Consider the following 17,577-nt stretch of genomic DNA (forward strand, 5'->3'; position numbering starts at 1 on the left):
GTCCGTTCGTTCGTTCGTTCGTCCGTCTGTCCCGCTTCAGGTTAAAGTTTTTGGTCGAGGTAGTTTTTGATGAAGTTGAAGTCCAATCGACTTCAAACTTGGTACACATGTTCCCTATGATATGATCTTTCTAATTTTAATGCCAAATTAGAGATTTTACCCCAATTTCACGGTCCACTGAACATAGAAAATGATAGTGCGAGTGGGGCATTCGTGTACTGAGGACACATTCTTGTTATAAACAGAATTGTCTGCGGATTTGGCAGACTTTTTTGGGCACATTTCTTTCTAACTAATTGCCAAAATAAGATCTTCATAAATGTTGGCTTAATGTTTAGTTCTCTATTAAAGACAGAGTGAAAATAAGGAGATGTGGTATGATTGCCAATGAGACAATCATAGTCCAATAATAAAAAAAGGTATCAAGATGTGAACATGTGTATCTCACTGTATGTATCTATAGCTATCAGGACTGAGAAAAAGCCTTAAACTATACAGTACGCTTAAAAAACACTAGGGGAAGACAAATTGTGAAACAATCCAACAGCCTGATTGATACAACAGCATTAAACTAACAAAAAACAATTCCTGTAAACATTAATCAACCACAGCCACTGGAAAACAGGCTGTTTTCTCTTAATAACTTTCAGCAGATTTGTTGTGTAAAAAGAAGTTTTTTCATTGTCTCCAATATTCTTGGATTGATCTTTTTTATGTTGATTAAATTTACAATGTTCTTAAAAATTTCCTAAAGACCTTTAATTCAACTATTTAAAAAAGTTCTACAAATTGAAAATCAAAGTACAACTGGTCTGACAGATTTCTTAACACTAAAATATGGGGTAAAAATAGACAACTGTTATTTGTTTTGAAGTATTCATTGATGATGGTAACATGTGAACGGTGGATTGATTAATTTTCCTAAATTGAGAAAAAATAAAAGTTTTGTGGATAACTGATTTGTGGTTTTGTCAATGTCTTCATACAAGCCTAGAGAAGATTTATTCTTTTTTGAACATTTATGTTAGGGGTTGACCACCACCCACAAAGGCCACAAAGTTTTTATCTCCCAAACAATTATGAATCCACAGTATATGAATAAATAAACAAATATAAATTACCATAAGCATTGTCAAGACCAGTGACCAATCAACTGATAAAGAAGCAACTGATTTAAAAGTTTGTATTTGCAGGTTGAAGGCACATTTAGATGCTAAAGGAGGACCAAGGAAGAAGAAGAAGAAGAGAGTGAGAAGAAATGCAGATGGTAAGATATGGTGTTCAAGTGTAGGATTGAAGATAAACATGTTTCCCTCAAAAGGAATTCAACAAAATGATTATTTAATTGACGTTTATCAAACTACAAAACATAAACTTGATTACCAGCTGTTAACTTTCTGCTTTTATCAGATCAATTCACAGGTATTTGAAACAGCTTCACACAATTTTTCTTTACTTGTACAGATTCTTGAAACAGCTTTACATAATTTCTATTTACAGATTCTTCTACCGGACATTTAGTTTTGCACCTGCTATTTTTATTTTTGATCTCAATGATTTTAGGGATTTCCCTTACAGAAACATATACTTAGCCATTCTGTATATATTATTAAGAGACCGCCGTGAACACTTCCTTGAAAGACTCACACATATTGAATATACAATATTTGTCTGTTTCCTACATACACTTTCACTTCAAACAAACAGTATTCATGCTGGTTACTTTAACATCTGTTTTGAGATAGTAAGATAGTTGCAACCAACAAAGTTGATAAAGTAATATTCAGGTTGTTTAAAAATGACTTGAGTGACTGATATTTTTATGCCCCACCTATGATAGCATTATGTTTTCTGGTCAGTGCCCGTTCATTCATCCGTCCATTTGTTCGTTCTTCCATTCATTCGTTCCTCTGTCCCGCTTCAGGTTAAAGTTTTTGGTCAAGGTAGTTTTTGATGAAGTTGAAGTCCAATGGACTTGAAACTTATCATACCTGTTCCCTGTGATATGATCTTTTTAATTTAAATGCCAAATTATATTTTTGATCCCAATTTCACGGACCACTGGTCATAGAAAATGATAATGCGAGTGGGGCATCCATGTACTATGGACACATTCTTGTTTCAGGTGACATAGTTAGTGAATCTGAAGGCTCAGAAGAAGATGATGATGAGGATGAGGATGGTGAAGGGGAAGGAAATGAAAAAGATGCTGAAGCCTACATGAGTGAACAGAAAGCCAAGTTGGAGCAAGAAAAACAGTCTATACTCAACAACCAGACAATGGTGATCGAGGTAAGAAAGTCTGATAAAAAAAAACCAGTCTATACTCAACAACCAGACAATGGTGATCAAGGTAAGATAGTCTGATAAAAAAACAGTCTATACTCAACAACCAGACAATGGTGATCGAGGTAAGAGAGTCTGATAAAAAAACAGTCTATACTCAACAACCAGACAATGGTGATTGAGGTAAGAGAGTCTGATAAAAAACAGTCTATACTCAACAACCAGACAATGGTGATCGAGGTAAGAATAGAAAGCCTGCCTTTATCAGGCTTCATCTATCCTGAAATTGGTTTCCATTCTCTAACTCTAGATTGCCATAACCAAATGTTATTAAATTTATAAACCATGCTTATTACCACAAAACACAGATCAAATTTGGTGGTGTCACTTTTATCATTCATTATCACTCTTATATACATAAAAATTGCTGAATTTTTCGTTTCTGTTCCATAACAAGTTTTTGTCAACCAAATATAATAAAACTTAAACACAATGCTCATTACCTCAAAACACTGAACAAATTTGGAATTGGGTTTCGTCAGCATTACTGTTCTTGAGTTATGCCCCTTTATTGTTCAAATGATGTTGATGTAAGCGATTATAGGCAACTTTACAACATGCAACAATGAGTAATACCCATACTGTAAATCAACAATGAGTAATACCCATACTGTAAATCAGCTATAGAGGACCAGGTATTAGCAATGTAAAACTATTCAAACATGAAATCAAAGGAGACCTGTGGTGTAGTGGTTAGAGCATCAGACTACTAACATAAAGGTTCCCCGTTTCAGGAGAAAATTTCAGGGACTGAATTTTAGGCTCTTTGTTGACACCATTTGCGAGTATGGTCTCAAGAAATGATGATAGTTCGTAGGATTGGGACAATAAATGGCTTACCCGTGTTAAGAGAGAGCAATATCTCTTGCACATAAAATACACCCTTTTAGATTTTGAAAAGTGCAGGCTAATGCCACTACAAGGCAGCACTCGCACCTGCAAGGTGGAAAGGAATTAATATAAGTTGTAATAACTTGTTTCCCAATCCACTATAAACAAATATGTTTAAATTAAACATGAAATCAAAAAGCCAAATTTTATAACAATGATTTTTTTTAAACTAATATGACAGACAACAACCTTATTATATTCTATACTTAATCCACATAATAACATGTATGCACTATAAAAGTTTTCCCAACTTGTTTGAATCAACAAGGTAGTCCAGTGGTAGTAATTTACAGCTAGTATTTGTCACTGGAAAAAATCACTTGTATATGCAAGTTAAATTTTTTTTTTTTTTGTGCAGGAAAAAGAAAAATTGCTACAGGAAATGAAAGACAGAGAAGAAAAATTGCAACGAGAAAAAGAGGCTAAAGAGGCACTGTCTTCAAAAATAAAAGCTATGGAGAGTAAATTACTGATGGGTGGTAGAAATATTGTGGATCACACTAATGAGCAGCAAAGGGCACTGGAGCAAAGACGGCAGGAGATTGCAGATCAGAAAAAGAAGGAAAGAGAAATGCAACAAAAATTAGATGAAAAAGAAGGATCTACTGTCGAGATGCAAGAAACCTATCAATCATTACAGCAAGAAATAGAAGTCAAAACCAAGAAACTTAAAAAAGTAGGTCTCCATAATGAGAGTGGGACAAAAAGTAGGTCTCCATAATGAGAGTGGGACAAAAAGTAGGTCTCCATAATGAGAGTGGGACAAAAAGTAGGTCTCCATAATGAGATTGGGACAAAAAGTAGGTCTCCATATTGAGATTGGGACAAAACGTAGGTCTCCATAATGAGAGTGGGACAAAAAGTAGGTCTCCATAATGAGAGTGGGACAAAAAGTAGGTCTCCATAATGAGAGTGGGACAAAACGTAGGTCTCCATAATGAGAGTGGGACAAAAAGTAGGTCTCCATAATGAGAGTGGGACAAAAAGTAGGTCTCCATAATGAGAGTGGGACAAAAAGTAGGTCTCCATAATGAAAGTGGGAAATATTCATTATTTGTTATTATTTTAAATGTATGTAGTTTTAGGTCATTTTAGACAATTGATTTTTTTCTTGAAATTACACACAGAAATATCAAATATGAAATATAGAAATTGGCACTGGATATTTATCTTATTTGCAATCTAAATTTTTTATAGAATCGGCCAAAATAAAAAAAAATGGAAGTGAAGAAGTCCCTTTAACTCCATTGATAACTACTAACTTTATCTGTAATTTTAAAATTAGTATTTGTGATATAATGTGTAATTTTCTATGGTCACTTTTGGTTTTCATTTCAGTTGTTTGCAAAGCTGCAGGGAACAAAACAGGAGATACTAGATCTCCAAGAAGAACATTCCAAAGAAAGACAGGAATTAGAACAAACTCAAGAAGAGTTAACCAGGGACCTCAAATTAAAGTAGGATATGTTAATTTTTTCTCAAAATTAATAGTAGAAAGCATAAGTTTAACATAAGGAGAAGCTGTACCCAAATGAGACACCTATCCAACAGTGCCCAAATGATGTTGAAGTAATTGTAAATCTATGAGTAAAACCAATACAGTTCAGTCACTGGTACTTGGCATAGACATGGCAAAATGTGAAATAATTCTAACAAGAACACCAATAGAAGCTGAAAATACAAGATCCTCACCATACAGTGCTTCTCTTAACCTTAAAAATGTCAAATAAATAATGAAATGAAAATAGTAATTTTTCAACACTGTTTTCTTCCTTTGTATGAAAGGGAATAGTTATAGGTTTGATTTTGTTAGTGATACTATTGAGTTTAAGTGATTCTGTTAGTGATAATATTGAGTTTAAGTGATTTTGTTAGTGATAATATTGAGTTTAAGTGATTTTGTTAGTGATACTATTGAGTTTAAGTGATTTTGTTAGTGATATTATTGAGTTTAAGTGATTTTGTTAGTGATACTATTGAGTTTAAGTGATTTTGTTAGTGATATTATTGAGTTTAAGTGATTTTGTTAGTGATAATATTGAGTTTAAGTGATTTTGTTAGTGATAATATTGAGTTTAAGTGATTTTGTTAGTGATATTATTGAGTTTAAGGGATTTTGTTAGTGATAATATTGAGTTTAAGTGATTTTATTAGTGATAATATTGAGTTTAAGTGATTTAACGTCTGATTGTAGGCATGGTACTGTAAATTCAGAAATCTTTGTATTATTGCATGTCTTGAAAAATAAAAACTTGCATTTAAATTTTGTTAGTATTATTTGTATTAAGATATAATCTAAAGTGTTTGTTTAATGAAGGTGAAGAAATGTATGTCATAATTTCTTTATATTGCAGACTGCTTATTATAGAGAACTTCATTCCAGCAGAGGAAAAACAAAAGCTGAATAACAGGGCATTTTTCGATGAAGATGAAGAAACATGGAAGCTTCGGCCACTTGCTCAGAAAAAGTAGGTTTGCATTCTGTAAAAAGGTCAAATATCAAAAATATATTAAAAGGAAGTGCTCTGCTTAAGTTAACACTAAAATTTCAAACCTTAACATGCTTAAAGTTTATGACCCTTCTGTAGCCATTTTTGTACGAAATTTTTAAACTTCAATTGTATCAAAACTACAGCTATAATGAATAATAAAGATAGGCCATTTTGTACATATATCAAGGGGAAACTTGATGCAAAGCATTATTATTCATTGTTTCATTGTATTTAATAGAAAAAGAGTACTTTGAGGCAAATAAACCAAGATTTTTATAGAAAATCCACAGACTTTAATACAGAGATTTTTGTTATAAGATTTAAAACATAGATTACTCACTTGCTTTTCTATGATGTGCTAGTGTTTACTTAAAAAGTGTACTTGATTTGGTCCATAGTTTTATTTGTTTTAACCAATAATTACATTAATAAACTTGTTTTGAGGAAATCAATGCTAGCACTGCATGCATCAATCCTATATCTGTCAGTCAGTATAAATGCTGTGGATTTTCTATAAAAATTTCCATATATTTAGCATTGTATCAACACAAGGGTACATAATCCTTAAGGGGTTTTATAGTTAGATTGAAAATGTTTTTGAACATATGCACAGGGATGACTAAGTTAAACTAAGTCTTTGTTCAAACAAATATGTCCACACTCCTAAAAGGGTTAAAAAGTTTTTAAGAGCAGTACAATTTGTGACAGCCTGATAGACACATGCAGGAACAGGTTAAAAAAAAGGAAATTAATGAAAAGTGTATAAATCACTTTCCTGAAATTACAAAAGGAAGATTGTTTGTGTTGTAGCCACTCATTGAGTAATTTTTGTATTAGTCCCCTACTGACAAAGTGGAAGGGGACTTTAGGTTTGCACTCTGTCTGTCTGTTGTTGTGGCAAATCAATTTTCTGCATGCTTCTTCTTTTTTTTGTCATTGTTGAAGATATTGATTTGATAATTGGTATATAATTTTATCATGAGAAGTTTCAGATCATGTTTAAATTTTGGTCCAGTCTGATAATTTTGTGCAGAGTTATGGTGTTTGCAAAATTCTCTCAAATGATCAGATTTCTTCACTAATTTTGTCATGGTTGATGATATTAACTCAATATTGTTACATAGTTTACATAATGACAAGTAGCATATTGTTCCATTCAATTGAATTTTTAAACCAGTAGGGGACTATGTATTCATGAAATTTTGATAAATCAAATATTCTTTGTTTGAAAAAGAATCATTTTATATTTGATGTTAAGTTTGGTAAAATTACAGTTTATTAAATTTTTTGTCTGCCTTGCCTATCTGTTTGCTTATAACTAAGTGTAATGTATTTAACAATATATCATTTGAATTTCTCAATTTTACCAAACTTAATTCCGTAGTGTCCTTTCATATGGATGTGAATAATAAATAACATTTGAAGATATATTTGTTAAGTAGGACATGTTATGTGTTACTGCAGGTTGCTTCACTAATTTCTTGTTCCATGTTTACAGTACGATTACAATGGCAAAGAGACCACAGTCAGCGTTAGGTAACAGACGGCCGGTTTCAGATTATGCTAAAGTTGCATCTGCTATGGGAGGTAACCCACGTTTTAAGGTTTGTATTTCAGTGTGTATGTTTTGCCAAAGATAAATGGCAAGAAGAATGGCAAGGTTTTTACTTTAAAAGGAGTATTTTAAAGACCTATCAGTCAATAGATGTTAGAATGCAATGCATGTAAATTCTAATCTGCATTTATGCATAGAATAAAAAGACTAGTACTAAAGGAATATAAACCTTAATTCATCCTTTAGTGTGGATGTACTTGGGTTCTATTTGTTTTTATTTAAAGAAATTGTCCTATGAACTTGGATCAAAATGTATATAAGCAACAAACATACATTGCAAAGAATGAGTTGAAGAAAGAAGATGTAAAAAAGGGGAGGCTACCAGGTAAAAATCAAGATAGCTACAATTTACATGTTACAAAACACACAAAATAAAGCAACACCATCAAGCACATTTATTAAGATTTTAATTTTTTTTGGTTATTTAGTCAATGATGTTTCAAAATTGTTACTTTATCAGTGTGAGAAATCATATTGCTGCAAAGGAGATGTATATGTATACTGATGCCAACTATTTAACATATATATGATCAGAATTAAAAAAAACAGGTGGATTTAGGGAGCAACATATATGGTTAATGCAGACTTTTTACCTGTTACACTCCAATTATTGCTTTGTTTCAAAATCCTTTTTCTGCATCAGAAAAGTTCCATAAATCTATCAAAAAATCAACCTTATTTTGAGATCTCCTCATTAATAATTAGATAAGAGCAACAGCATTACCTCAGATATATTTGCTACAAATGCCTTTAATATACATATTGTTTATGTGTATGAACTAATTTGAAGTAAACTTTACTGATTTTTCCATCTCTATTTGAATATCTTGTCACCATATTCATTTATCAATAGCAAATTTTGTATCCTTTATAATGACAAAGTTATAATGGGGAAAAAAAATAATCAAATACAAAATTAAAAGGTTTCCTTGAATTATTTTTATGCTCCACCTATGATAGTAAAGGGGCATTATGTTTTCTGGTCTGTAGGTCATTTCGTCCCTCCATCTGTTCGGTCTGTTCGTCCCGCTTCAGGTTAAAGTTTTTGGTCAAGGTAATTTTTGATGAAGAACTTGAAACTTAGTACACATGTTCCCTACGATATGATCTTTTTAATTTAAATGCCAAATTAGAGTTTTTACCCAAATGTCACGGTCCACTGAATATAGAAAATGATAGTGCCAGTGGGGCATCCGTGTACTTGGGACACATTCTTGTTTTTCTTGTAAAAAAATTTCATGTGTATTGAAAATCAAAAACTGTATTACATCAAATGTTAAAAGTAAACATTGAACATAAACAAGGAAGAATAGACATAACAATTCTGTGTTGTAGGGGGAAAATATAATGATATCAAATGTGAAAAGTAAACATTGAACATAAACAAGGAAGAATAAACATAACAAGTCTGTGAAAATAAACATTGAACATAAAACAAGGAAGAATAAACATAACAATTCTGTGTTGTAGGGGGAAAATATAATGATGGTGGAGTTAGACATGCCTAACAGAACTACACGTGATTATGACCTGCCACAGGTGGCACCACGTATTCAGGCGGCACTAGATGCAGCACTACAGGATGAAGAGGATATAGATATTGAAGGAGGGTGCGTACTGTTAAATTTCTGTCATTAAATGCAAATATATTCTCTATCTTCGATCTCTTTAGTTTTGATTAACTCTGAAATTAGTAAATAAGCCAAACAAAACAAAAAGAAAAAAATCGAGGATGAAAATAGGGAATGTGTCAAAGAGACAACAACCCGACCAAAGAGCAGAAAACAGCCCGGGCAAGGCCATCAATTGGTCTTAGACACAGCAAGAAAATCCTGCTCCCAGAGTCTGGATACATCTGGCCCTGAACAAAACTGTGTTCTTGTTCAGTGTGGACGTCAGACTTAACTCCTCAACATATAAATGAACTAAAATTAAAAAACATACAATACTAACAAAGACCAGAGGCTCCTGACTTGGGAATGGAAGTGAAAATCACAAAATCAATTGATTTAGAAACTTGTGTTTGTTAAAAACAGAAGTTCGAAAAGCATAGTTGAAAGAAAATAAAAACAAATCGTGTACAGAAAATCTATGCTTAATAGATATCACTATAATACAACTTTGGAAGTAAAACAGTTCATCCTCAAGTATAAGAAATGTTTAACATATTTATTACATTAATGTTTGAAGGAAACAAAACACATGCATCAGTATGTAACACCAAAATGGAACAAATAATAGATTAACATTTGTAGTTTATGCATTGCTCCTCACTGAATTCTACTTTTTTCTCTGTCTCTCATTAAATTCAAGTATATTCCAGATTATTTTAATCAATGTATTTTTAAGAAAGAAGAATAAAAATGGGGACTATACAAGCCTGAATTTGGTAAAAAAAAAATTAAAGATGATTGGGAGAAAATATATGCAAATACCTCCTTTTTATGCTGATTGAATGACATACATAGTTAGCTTTTATGCTAATTGAATGACATACATAGTTAGCTTTTATGCTAATTGAATGACATACATATTTAGCTTTTATGCTGATTGAATGACATACATAGTTAGCTTTTATGCTAATTGAATGACATACATAGTTAGCTTTTATGCTAATTGAATGACATACATATTTAGCTTTTATGCTGATTGAATGACATACATAGTTAGCTTTTATGCTGATTGGACCGGTGCATTACGTTTGCGCGCATTAGCATTACATTTGCGTGCAAAAATCGTTATGTTTGCGCGCAGCTTTTGATTACATTTGCACGCATTTTTTTGACAGGTAAACTCAGCTAAAATACAGGTAAACCGAAAACTTGAAGCCAACTGCTTTTAGGAACGACAGTCTGTTAACTTCCCCATCCTGGTATTTGCTGAATTGCTCCATCAAATAATCTGTTTTCTCTTTTCCACTTCTGCGCACTACTGCTGCTGTGTCAAGCCCTCTTAGTTTGATGTGTGTGGTGGTCTGTATAGCGATTTCAAAGTCAATATGCACGATCCTTTTCAAAAATTAATAATGGATACTCATATTTATTTTGAAAATAAAAAAAAAATATAGTCATTTGTAATTATTATACCCCCGCTTTAAAAAAGGGGGGGTATACTGTTTTACCTCTGTCTGTCCTTCAGTCCGTCCATCAGTCCGTCCGTCAGTCCGTCCCATGAATATTTTTCGTCGCATTTTTCTCAGGAACTACAATTCAAGGATTTCTGAAATTTAGTTTCAGGGTTTATCTAAGTCAGCTATACCGTGTGATGCGTTTTCAGATTCATCACTACTTCCTGTTTACCGAACACTTGCATATTTTTACACTATTTATTTTTTCGTCGCATTTTTCTCAGGAACTACAATACAAGGATTTCTGAAATTTGGTTTCAGGGTTTATCTAAGTCAGCTATACCGTGTGATATGTTTTCAGATTGATCACTTGACAACTTCCTGTTTACCGAACACTTGTATGATTTTACACATGACAGCCAAGTTGAACATTTTCGTCACACTTTTCTCAGGAACTACAATACAAGGATTTCTGAAATTTGGTTTCAGGATTTATATAAGTCAGCTATACTGTGTGATGCGTTTTCAGATTCATCACTCAACAACTTCCTGTTTACCGAACACTTGCATATTTTTACACTATTTATTTTTTCGTCGCATTTTTCTCAGGAACTACAATACATTGTACAAGGATTTCTGAAATTTGGTTTCAGGGTTTATCTAAGTCAGCTATACCGTGTGATACATTTTCAGATTGATCACTTGACAACTTCCTGTTTACCGAACACTTATATGATTTTACACATGATAGCCAAGTTGAACATTTTCGTCACACTTTTCTCAGGAACTACAATACAAGGATTTCTGAAATTTGGTTTCAGGATTTATATAAGTCAGCTATACCGTGTGATGCGTTTTCAGATTCATCACTCGACAACTTCCTGTTTACCGTACACTTGCATATTTTTACACTATTTATATTATCCACTTGCGGCGGGGGTATCATCAGTGAGCAGTAGCTCGCAGTTTCACTTGTTTGATTTGATTTCTATTTATATTTTACCTGAGTTTACCTGTAAAATGAATGCGCGCAAATGTAATCAAAAGCTGTGCGCAAACGTAAAACATTTTAATCCCCAAATGCGCGCAAAACGTAGTGCGCTGATCGAATGACTTACATAGTTAGCTTTTATGCTGATTGAATGACATACATAGTTTGAAGGTTCTTATGTGTTGTTTATGTGAATCCTCATTTTGTTCTAATGGGCTCAAAAGCATGAAAAAGGCTTCCAATGCATGATAGTTCACATACCTATTTAATTTAGTGATTTTGGTACATATTAGGATTTTAGAAGCTGATATATTAAAGTCGTTAATAATCTATGATTATTATTTGTTTATTTCAGAACTCCAAATGTATTTAGTATGAAACAAAAGCCTCGTAAAAAGTAAGTTTTTTTTTTACCTTAAATCTCTACTTTTGATATGATTTTTATGCTGCACCCAGGGACATAATGGTTTCAGATATGTCTATCTGTTTTGCTTCAGGTTTAAGTTTTTGATCAAGGTAGATTTGGAACTTTGTACACCTGTTGTCTATGATATGATCTTTCTAATTTTAATGCCAAATTTTTATATCCCCGCTTTAAAAAAAAGGGGGGGGATTCTGTTTTACCTCTGTCTGTCCGTCAGTCAGTCAGTCCATCCCATGAATATTTTCGTTGTATCTTTCTCAGGAACTACATTACAAGGATTTCTGAAATTTTGTTTCATAGTTTATATTAGTCAGCTTTACTGTGTGGTGTGTTTTCAGATTCATCGCTCTACTCTACAACTTCCTGTTTACCAAACACTTGTATCATTTTACACATAACAGCCAAGTTGAAAATTTTGTCACATTTTTCTCAGGAATTACAATACAATGATTTCTGAAATTTGGTTTCAGGGTTTATATAAGTCAGTTATAAAGTGTGATGGGTTTTCAGATTTATCACTCAATAACTTCCTGTTTACTGAAATATTTGGGCAGGGTATCATTAGTGGGCAATAGCTCGCAGTTTCACTTGCTACCCCAATTTCACATTCCACTGAACATATAGTGATACAATGCAAGTGGGGAATCTGTGTATTATGGATACATTCTTGTTGCCAATAAGCACTGTACCGTTTAGCTCTCATCACTTTCGTAATTTACGAAATGATTTTCGCATTGATGAAAGTATTTCAAATCAATTTCGTCACTTAAATTTTGAAAGTGTAAAAATATTTTGTATTAAAAAACTATAAATTGACCTGTCTTTATATTTTTGACAAGTTTATGACCCCCCAGTAATGAACATTTGTAACAGGTGTTACAAGTTGTGATTACAACTTATCCGCTTATCGCCATCGGATGGGTCACTAATTTGTTAATTAAACCTCATAATTGACAATCATAATTATTTACCCCAGGAAGATCAGTCAGTCGGCTTTTCGTCAACCAGGAGTCAATTTCGTTATTTGATCAAAATTGTTACCCCTGGACAGTTCACATTTGAATTTCAATATTTCTCAAAGTCACAATTTGAAGTTCATTTGTCGTATATTCGTCATTTGAATGCATTTTCGTCATACTTGATATAAATTTTCATCAAAAACTTTCGACAAATTCCATTTAAAATATTGAACTTTAATGAAAACGTTCAGAAATTTTTTCGCCAGTCAAACAGGTGCTGCCTGTACTGTGTGGTATGCATGCGTGAAAGTAATCCTTTGACTATTTATAGACAGCAAAAATGTAAAATACTAAATCATTTAGTATGAATTCAATGAAAGAGACAAATATATATCTCTTACTAAAAGAATTTAAATTGAAAAATCATAATTTCCTGATGAATCCGGACTCGTTTTGAATTTATTATCCACGTGTCACTTCCAATTTCCATTTCATTTCAAACCGAAAGTAGAAAACGTAAACTATTCTTGATTTGTTTACAACCTCTTTACACTAAGTTACAGTAATTGTAATCGTTCCAAAAAGGATTTTATTCATTTCAACTTATTAGAAATGATTTCCAAATATCGATTTAAAGGTTTTATAAGGATAATGATTATGCAGTGAGATAATCATTGCAAGCTCATTTGTGTTGTAATTCCTTGTTTAAAACGATGGAATCCAACTGTTGTTGATCAGGAATGTCCTCTGGAATAAACTGAAGAGAAATTGTGAACTTAATTTCTGGATCCCATGTCAGAATTTTTCATTTTGATTTTAAACATATTTTATTCATTAAGATATGAAAAGGATTGAGCAACAGGCACAGCCTATAAAAGCTCTCTCCATATTACATGTACAAGGTATAATTCTTGTAGAATTTTTCATAATAAGAGCCAATACAGTCAAATCATATAATAACTGCCAATCATGCCTATAATTAAGTCCTTTAAAATCTGACAAAGTCAAAGATGAAGCTTTGGTAATATACATCATTGGTCCCTTTATGTTGCACAAAAAAAGGTTGATTTTAATAGCGTGCAAAAGTGACTAAAGCCTTCATTAACATTTGTTTTTATTGACATAAGCTCGCTTTAGATTTTTATAAATAACAAATTTTATGTTTCCGAGTTATGTGATTTTATTGAAAAAATTTTATTTTTCCCCCCAGTTTTCGAACAATGCATTGAGCAATGATTTATATCTATTAAGATAACCTCCCTTTTAATTTTTCATGAATTTCTGATATGACATTAAGAAGTTATTAAACTTGATTCTTTGAAAAAAGCGAATGGCCTGTCATGCCCTCATGATGCAGCTGGTTTTTTTTAGTTTTTTTTTTATCTCCCATGAATATAAAACTATCTCAGAAACTTTGTAAATCAAACTAAGTTTCATTATAGATAATTTTTCTGTTGCCACATGTCTTTTTAAGAACAGTAGATTATTTCAGGATATCTTTTGGAAGTGTTATAAGATAGTGAAACTGTTTGAATTGTACAATAGGTCAAATAAATAGCAGCAAAAAAAATTAGCTGACAATAATTTATTGTAGAATCACTTTTATTGTTCATGTCAGAGTAATTTTAATTGTTTTTTTTTATATCAATGCAGGATTTTGACAAATGCAATTTTGATATTTTGTAGCAGCAGACCAAAATCATCAAAGAAGAATGAACAGTCACAGAAATTTCCACAGTCACGAGGTCTGGTTCCAAAATGACCTTGAGGAACAGTTCCCATTTGACCTCTATTAACAGCTGATACCATGTCTTTCTGCACACAGATCTTCATGCAAACTTTTTCCATTTTGATTTCACAATTGTTCATAAATGAAACGTTCAAAGTTTAAGTATGTAATATATAAGATGTAGAAATTCTGTAGATTTTATTTATAATGCTGTAACTTTTGTCTTGTAACCACTACAAATGTTAAAATATATAAAAAAAAGTATCATTACTACTCGGTCATCGGGGGCAACATCAACCTTGGTAAAGTAGTGTGGATTCATTTAATGTTGTGGGTACTTCTGGATCTATGAAAACTATTTCTTAAATCTGCATACATGCCTATATGAATATTTTCCTAGGTAGATTCCTATGTAAAAAAAAATCTGTACCCAAGAAACCCATGAATATTTGTATCAAACCAACAATAAATAATCCACAAGAATTAAAACTCTTTTCTAATGTTTAACTAAAGGATAAGTCTCTTAAAGGATTTGTTTTCTAATGTTTAACTAAAGGATAAGTCTCTTAAAGGATTTGTTTGCACTGAATATTGTAAACATTGTTTTTGATGTGAAATTGATTGTTTTTTGTGAGATTCAGGCGGTCAGGAACATTTCTGGGTTAATTTTAATTTCATGAAAGTGATGAAAAATAGTCTGTTCGTGAAGATATATTGTTCCTAACAGGGGTTTATGTACATAAATACCATATTTCTATCTGTGATATTTAATGTTGTGTATACATGTGGAGATTGAGAGAAGAGTATTATTGATATTTACACTGTATACAATAAGACCAGTAAAGTGGGGATCATTTTCATGCATATAAACATAGTGCTAGGACATTCAGTTGTGACACATCTCATGCCTTCAAGTCATTAAAACAAGTAAAATGATGTAAGTTTTGTTTATAGTAGCCATTAAATTAAAGCAACGAAAGTTTCAACCACAAATCACTACATTTGTATTTCTGATTACAAAAAGTATAACAGCTTCCTTGTATTTTTCAAAACCTATATTACATTTATGTTTTGAGTCAATTAATACATTAGGTTGTGAAAAGGTTGTATGGTATGAAATGTTTTTAATATATTTCTATCACAAAAAAGTTAACATTCAATGTCTGTGTATTATTTAAGAGTGAGGCCACATTCACTATGTAGTTAAGTTTATGAACATTTTTTATTCTTACCGTAATTCTTTTATTAGACTTTTGAATGTAGTATTGAATGCAATTGATCAGTTTTCATTTCAAAATATATAAACAATTAAACTAGTGTACACAAAACAGTTTTACACAACTAGTGTGAATGAGGCAGTAGTTGCAAAAATTTCCATTAAATTTATTCATTTAATTTTTTTAGTACCAAATACTTTCAGAAAAATTGTACCTTAGTCACTATTCTTACACACAAACTACTATAGGGAAACACTGTTATGATCATTAATGTATGTGTTATTTATTAGCAGTTCATTTTATCTTAATTTCCGTCCATATTTATTTTTATTGATTGTATATGTCATTTATACAAACTAAATGGTTGTTTCTTTTCATGATCTATTTTATATTTATTATGTGGTAATTATCTTAATAAATTATTTCATGCTGATATTTTTATGTCGTTTTATTCTGTCACAAACCAGTGTTTGTGGTGCTGATTTGTCAAAGCATCTGCATAACACATTACATTCGGATATGTTATTGTTATGTGAAATAAAATCTGCATAACACATTGCATTCGGATATCTTATTATTAGGTGAAATAAAATCTGCATAACACATTACATTCGGATATCTTATTGTTAGGTGAAATAAAATCTGCATAACACATTACATTCGGATATCTTATTATTAGGTGAAATAAAATCTGCATAACACATTACATTCGGACATCTTATTATTATGAGAAATAAAATCAAACATTTATGAAAAACAACATGAAGTCCCAAAAGATTTTAGCATATAAAATAACTGGTTCATATGCATATTAAATTTAGGTATTAAGTAAAGGTCTATTCAATACAATTATTACATAATGTCATGATAAGGGTTTCAAGGTATACATCTCTGTGTTTTCTCTAAACAGAAATTACAGAGATGAATTTAATTTTTAATTATACTAATGTTAACTTCACTTTTATAAATATACATTTGTTTTATTAATTCCAATCAAAAACTTTTACTGAGAGTTTCTTTCCTAATTGTATAATAAACAAAGAGCTTAAAAAAGGTTGCCACCTATGTAATATGATGTTCACATCAACCTTCTAAAATAGGTCCCTTCGATTTTGCTAGGTCCTTGCAATCCTAAGGTTTTTATACGACCGCAAAACATTTTTGTGTTCGTATAATGGTATGATGTTGTCATCTGCGTCATCGTCCGCAGACACATTTGGTGTCCGGACAGTAACTTTAGTTTAAGTGAATGAATCTCTATGAAATTTTATAAAAAGGTTCAATAGCTCAAAAGGAAGGTTGGGATTAATTTTGGGAATGATGGTCCCTACCATTTTGGGATAAGGGGCCCAAAACAAACATTTTTTTACTTTTAGCATATCAACTTGTGTGAGCATTTCAATAGCTCTGAAATTGTACCACTATGTTTAATACCACAGGTAGAAGGTTTGAAGTGATTTTTTCCTCGTCCGGCGTTGTTATCTTTTACAAAAATCTTCTATGAAACTACTGGGCCAAATCAAATCAAACTTTACCACAATCATCATTGGGGTATCTAGTTTAAAAAATTTGTGGGGTGAGCCGACCAACCAATCAAGATGGCCGCCATGGCTAAAAAAAACCATTGGGGTAAAATGTAGAATTTTGCTTTTAACTCTGAAACCAAAGCATTTAGAGCAAATCTGACATAGGATAAAATTGTTTATGAAGTCAAGATCTATCTGCCCTGAAATTTTCAGATGAATCCGACAACCAGTTGTTGGATTGTTGCCCCTGAATTGGTAATTTTAAGGAAATTTTACCGTTTTTAAACGACCGCAAAAATTGAAAATTTGTTGGTCGTATA

At 31.9% G+C, this 17,577-nt stretch overlaps 1 protein-coding gene across 2 annotated transcripts in view; it reads left to right on the forward strand.

Annotated features, from left to right (window-relative positions):
- The window catches only part of LOC143083809 (kinesin-II 95 kDa subunit-like), a 55,006-nt gene extending 38,840 nt beyond the window's left edge, over window positions 1-16,166 (forward strand). For both annotated transcript variants that reach the window (XM_076260184.1, XM_076260183.1), the window contains exons 14-22: window positions 1,194-1,267; window positions 2,126-2,292; window positions 3,596-3,913; window positions 4,576-4,694; window positions 5,592-5,705; window positions 7,228-7,333; window positions 8,815-8,954; window positions 11,758-11,799; window positions 14,472-16,166. In XM_076260184.1, coding sequence (XP_076116299.1) covers window positions 1,194-1,267; window positions 2,126-2,292; window positions 3,596-3,913; window positions 4,576-4,694; window positions 5,592-5,705; window positions 7,228-7,333; window positions 8,815-8,954; window positions 11,758-11,799; window positions 14,472-14,547 — 1,156 coding nt within the window. In that variant the 3' untranslated portion in view covers window positions 14,548-16,166. The remainder of the gene's footprint in view (window positions 1-1,193; window positions 1,268-2,125; window positions 2,293-3,595; window positions 3,914-4,575; window positions 4,695-5,591; window positions 5,706-7,227; window positions 7,334-8,814; window positions 8,955-11,757; window positions 11,800-14,471) is intronic.
- Window positions 16,167-17,577: the final 1,411 nt, after the last annotated feature.

Source organism: Mytilus galloprovincialis, chromosome 7 (assembly GCF_965363235.1).
Source record: "Mytilus galloprovincialis chromosome 7, xbMytGall1.hap1.1, whole genome shotgun sequence".
NCBI classification, from domain to species: Eukaryota; Metazoa; Mollusca; class Bivalvia; order Mytilida; family Mytilidae; genus Mytilus; species Mytilus galloprovincialis.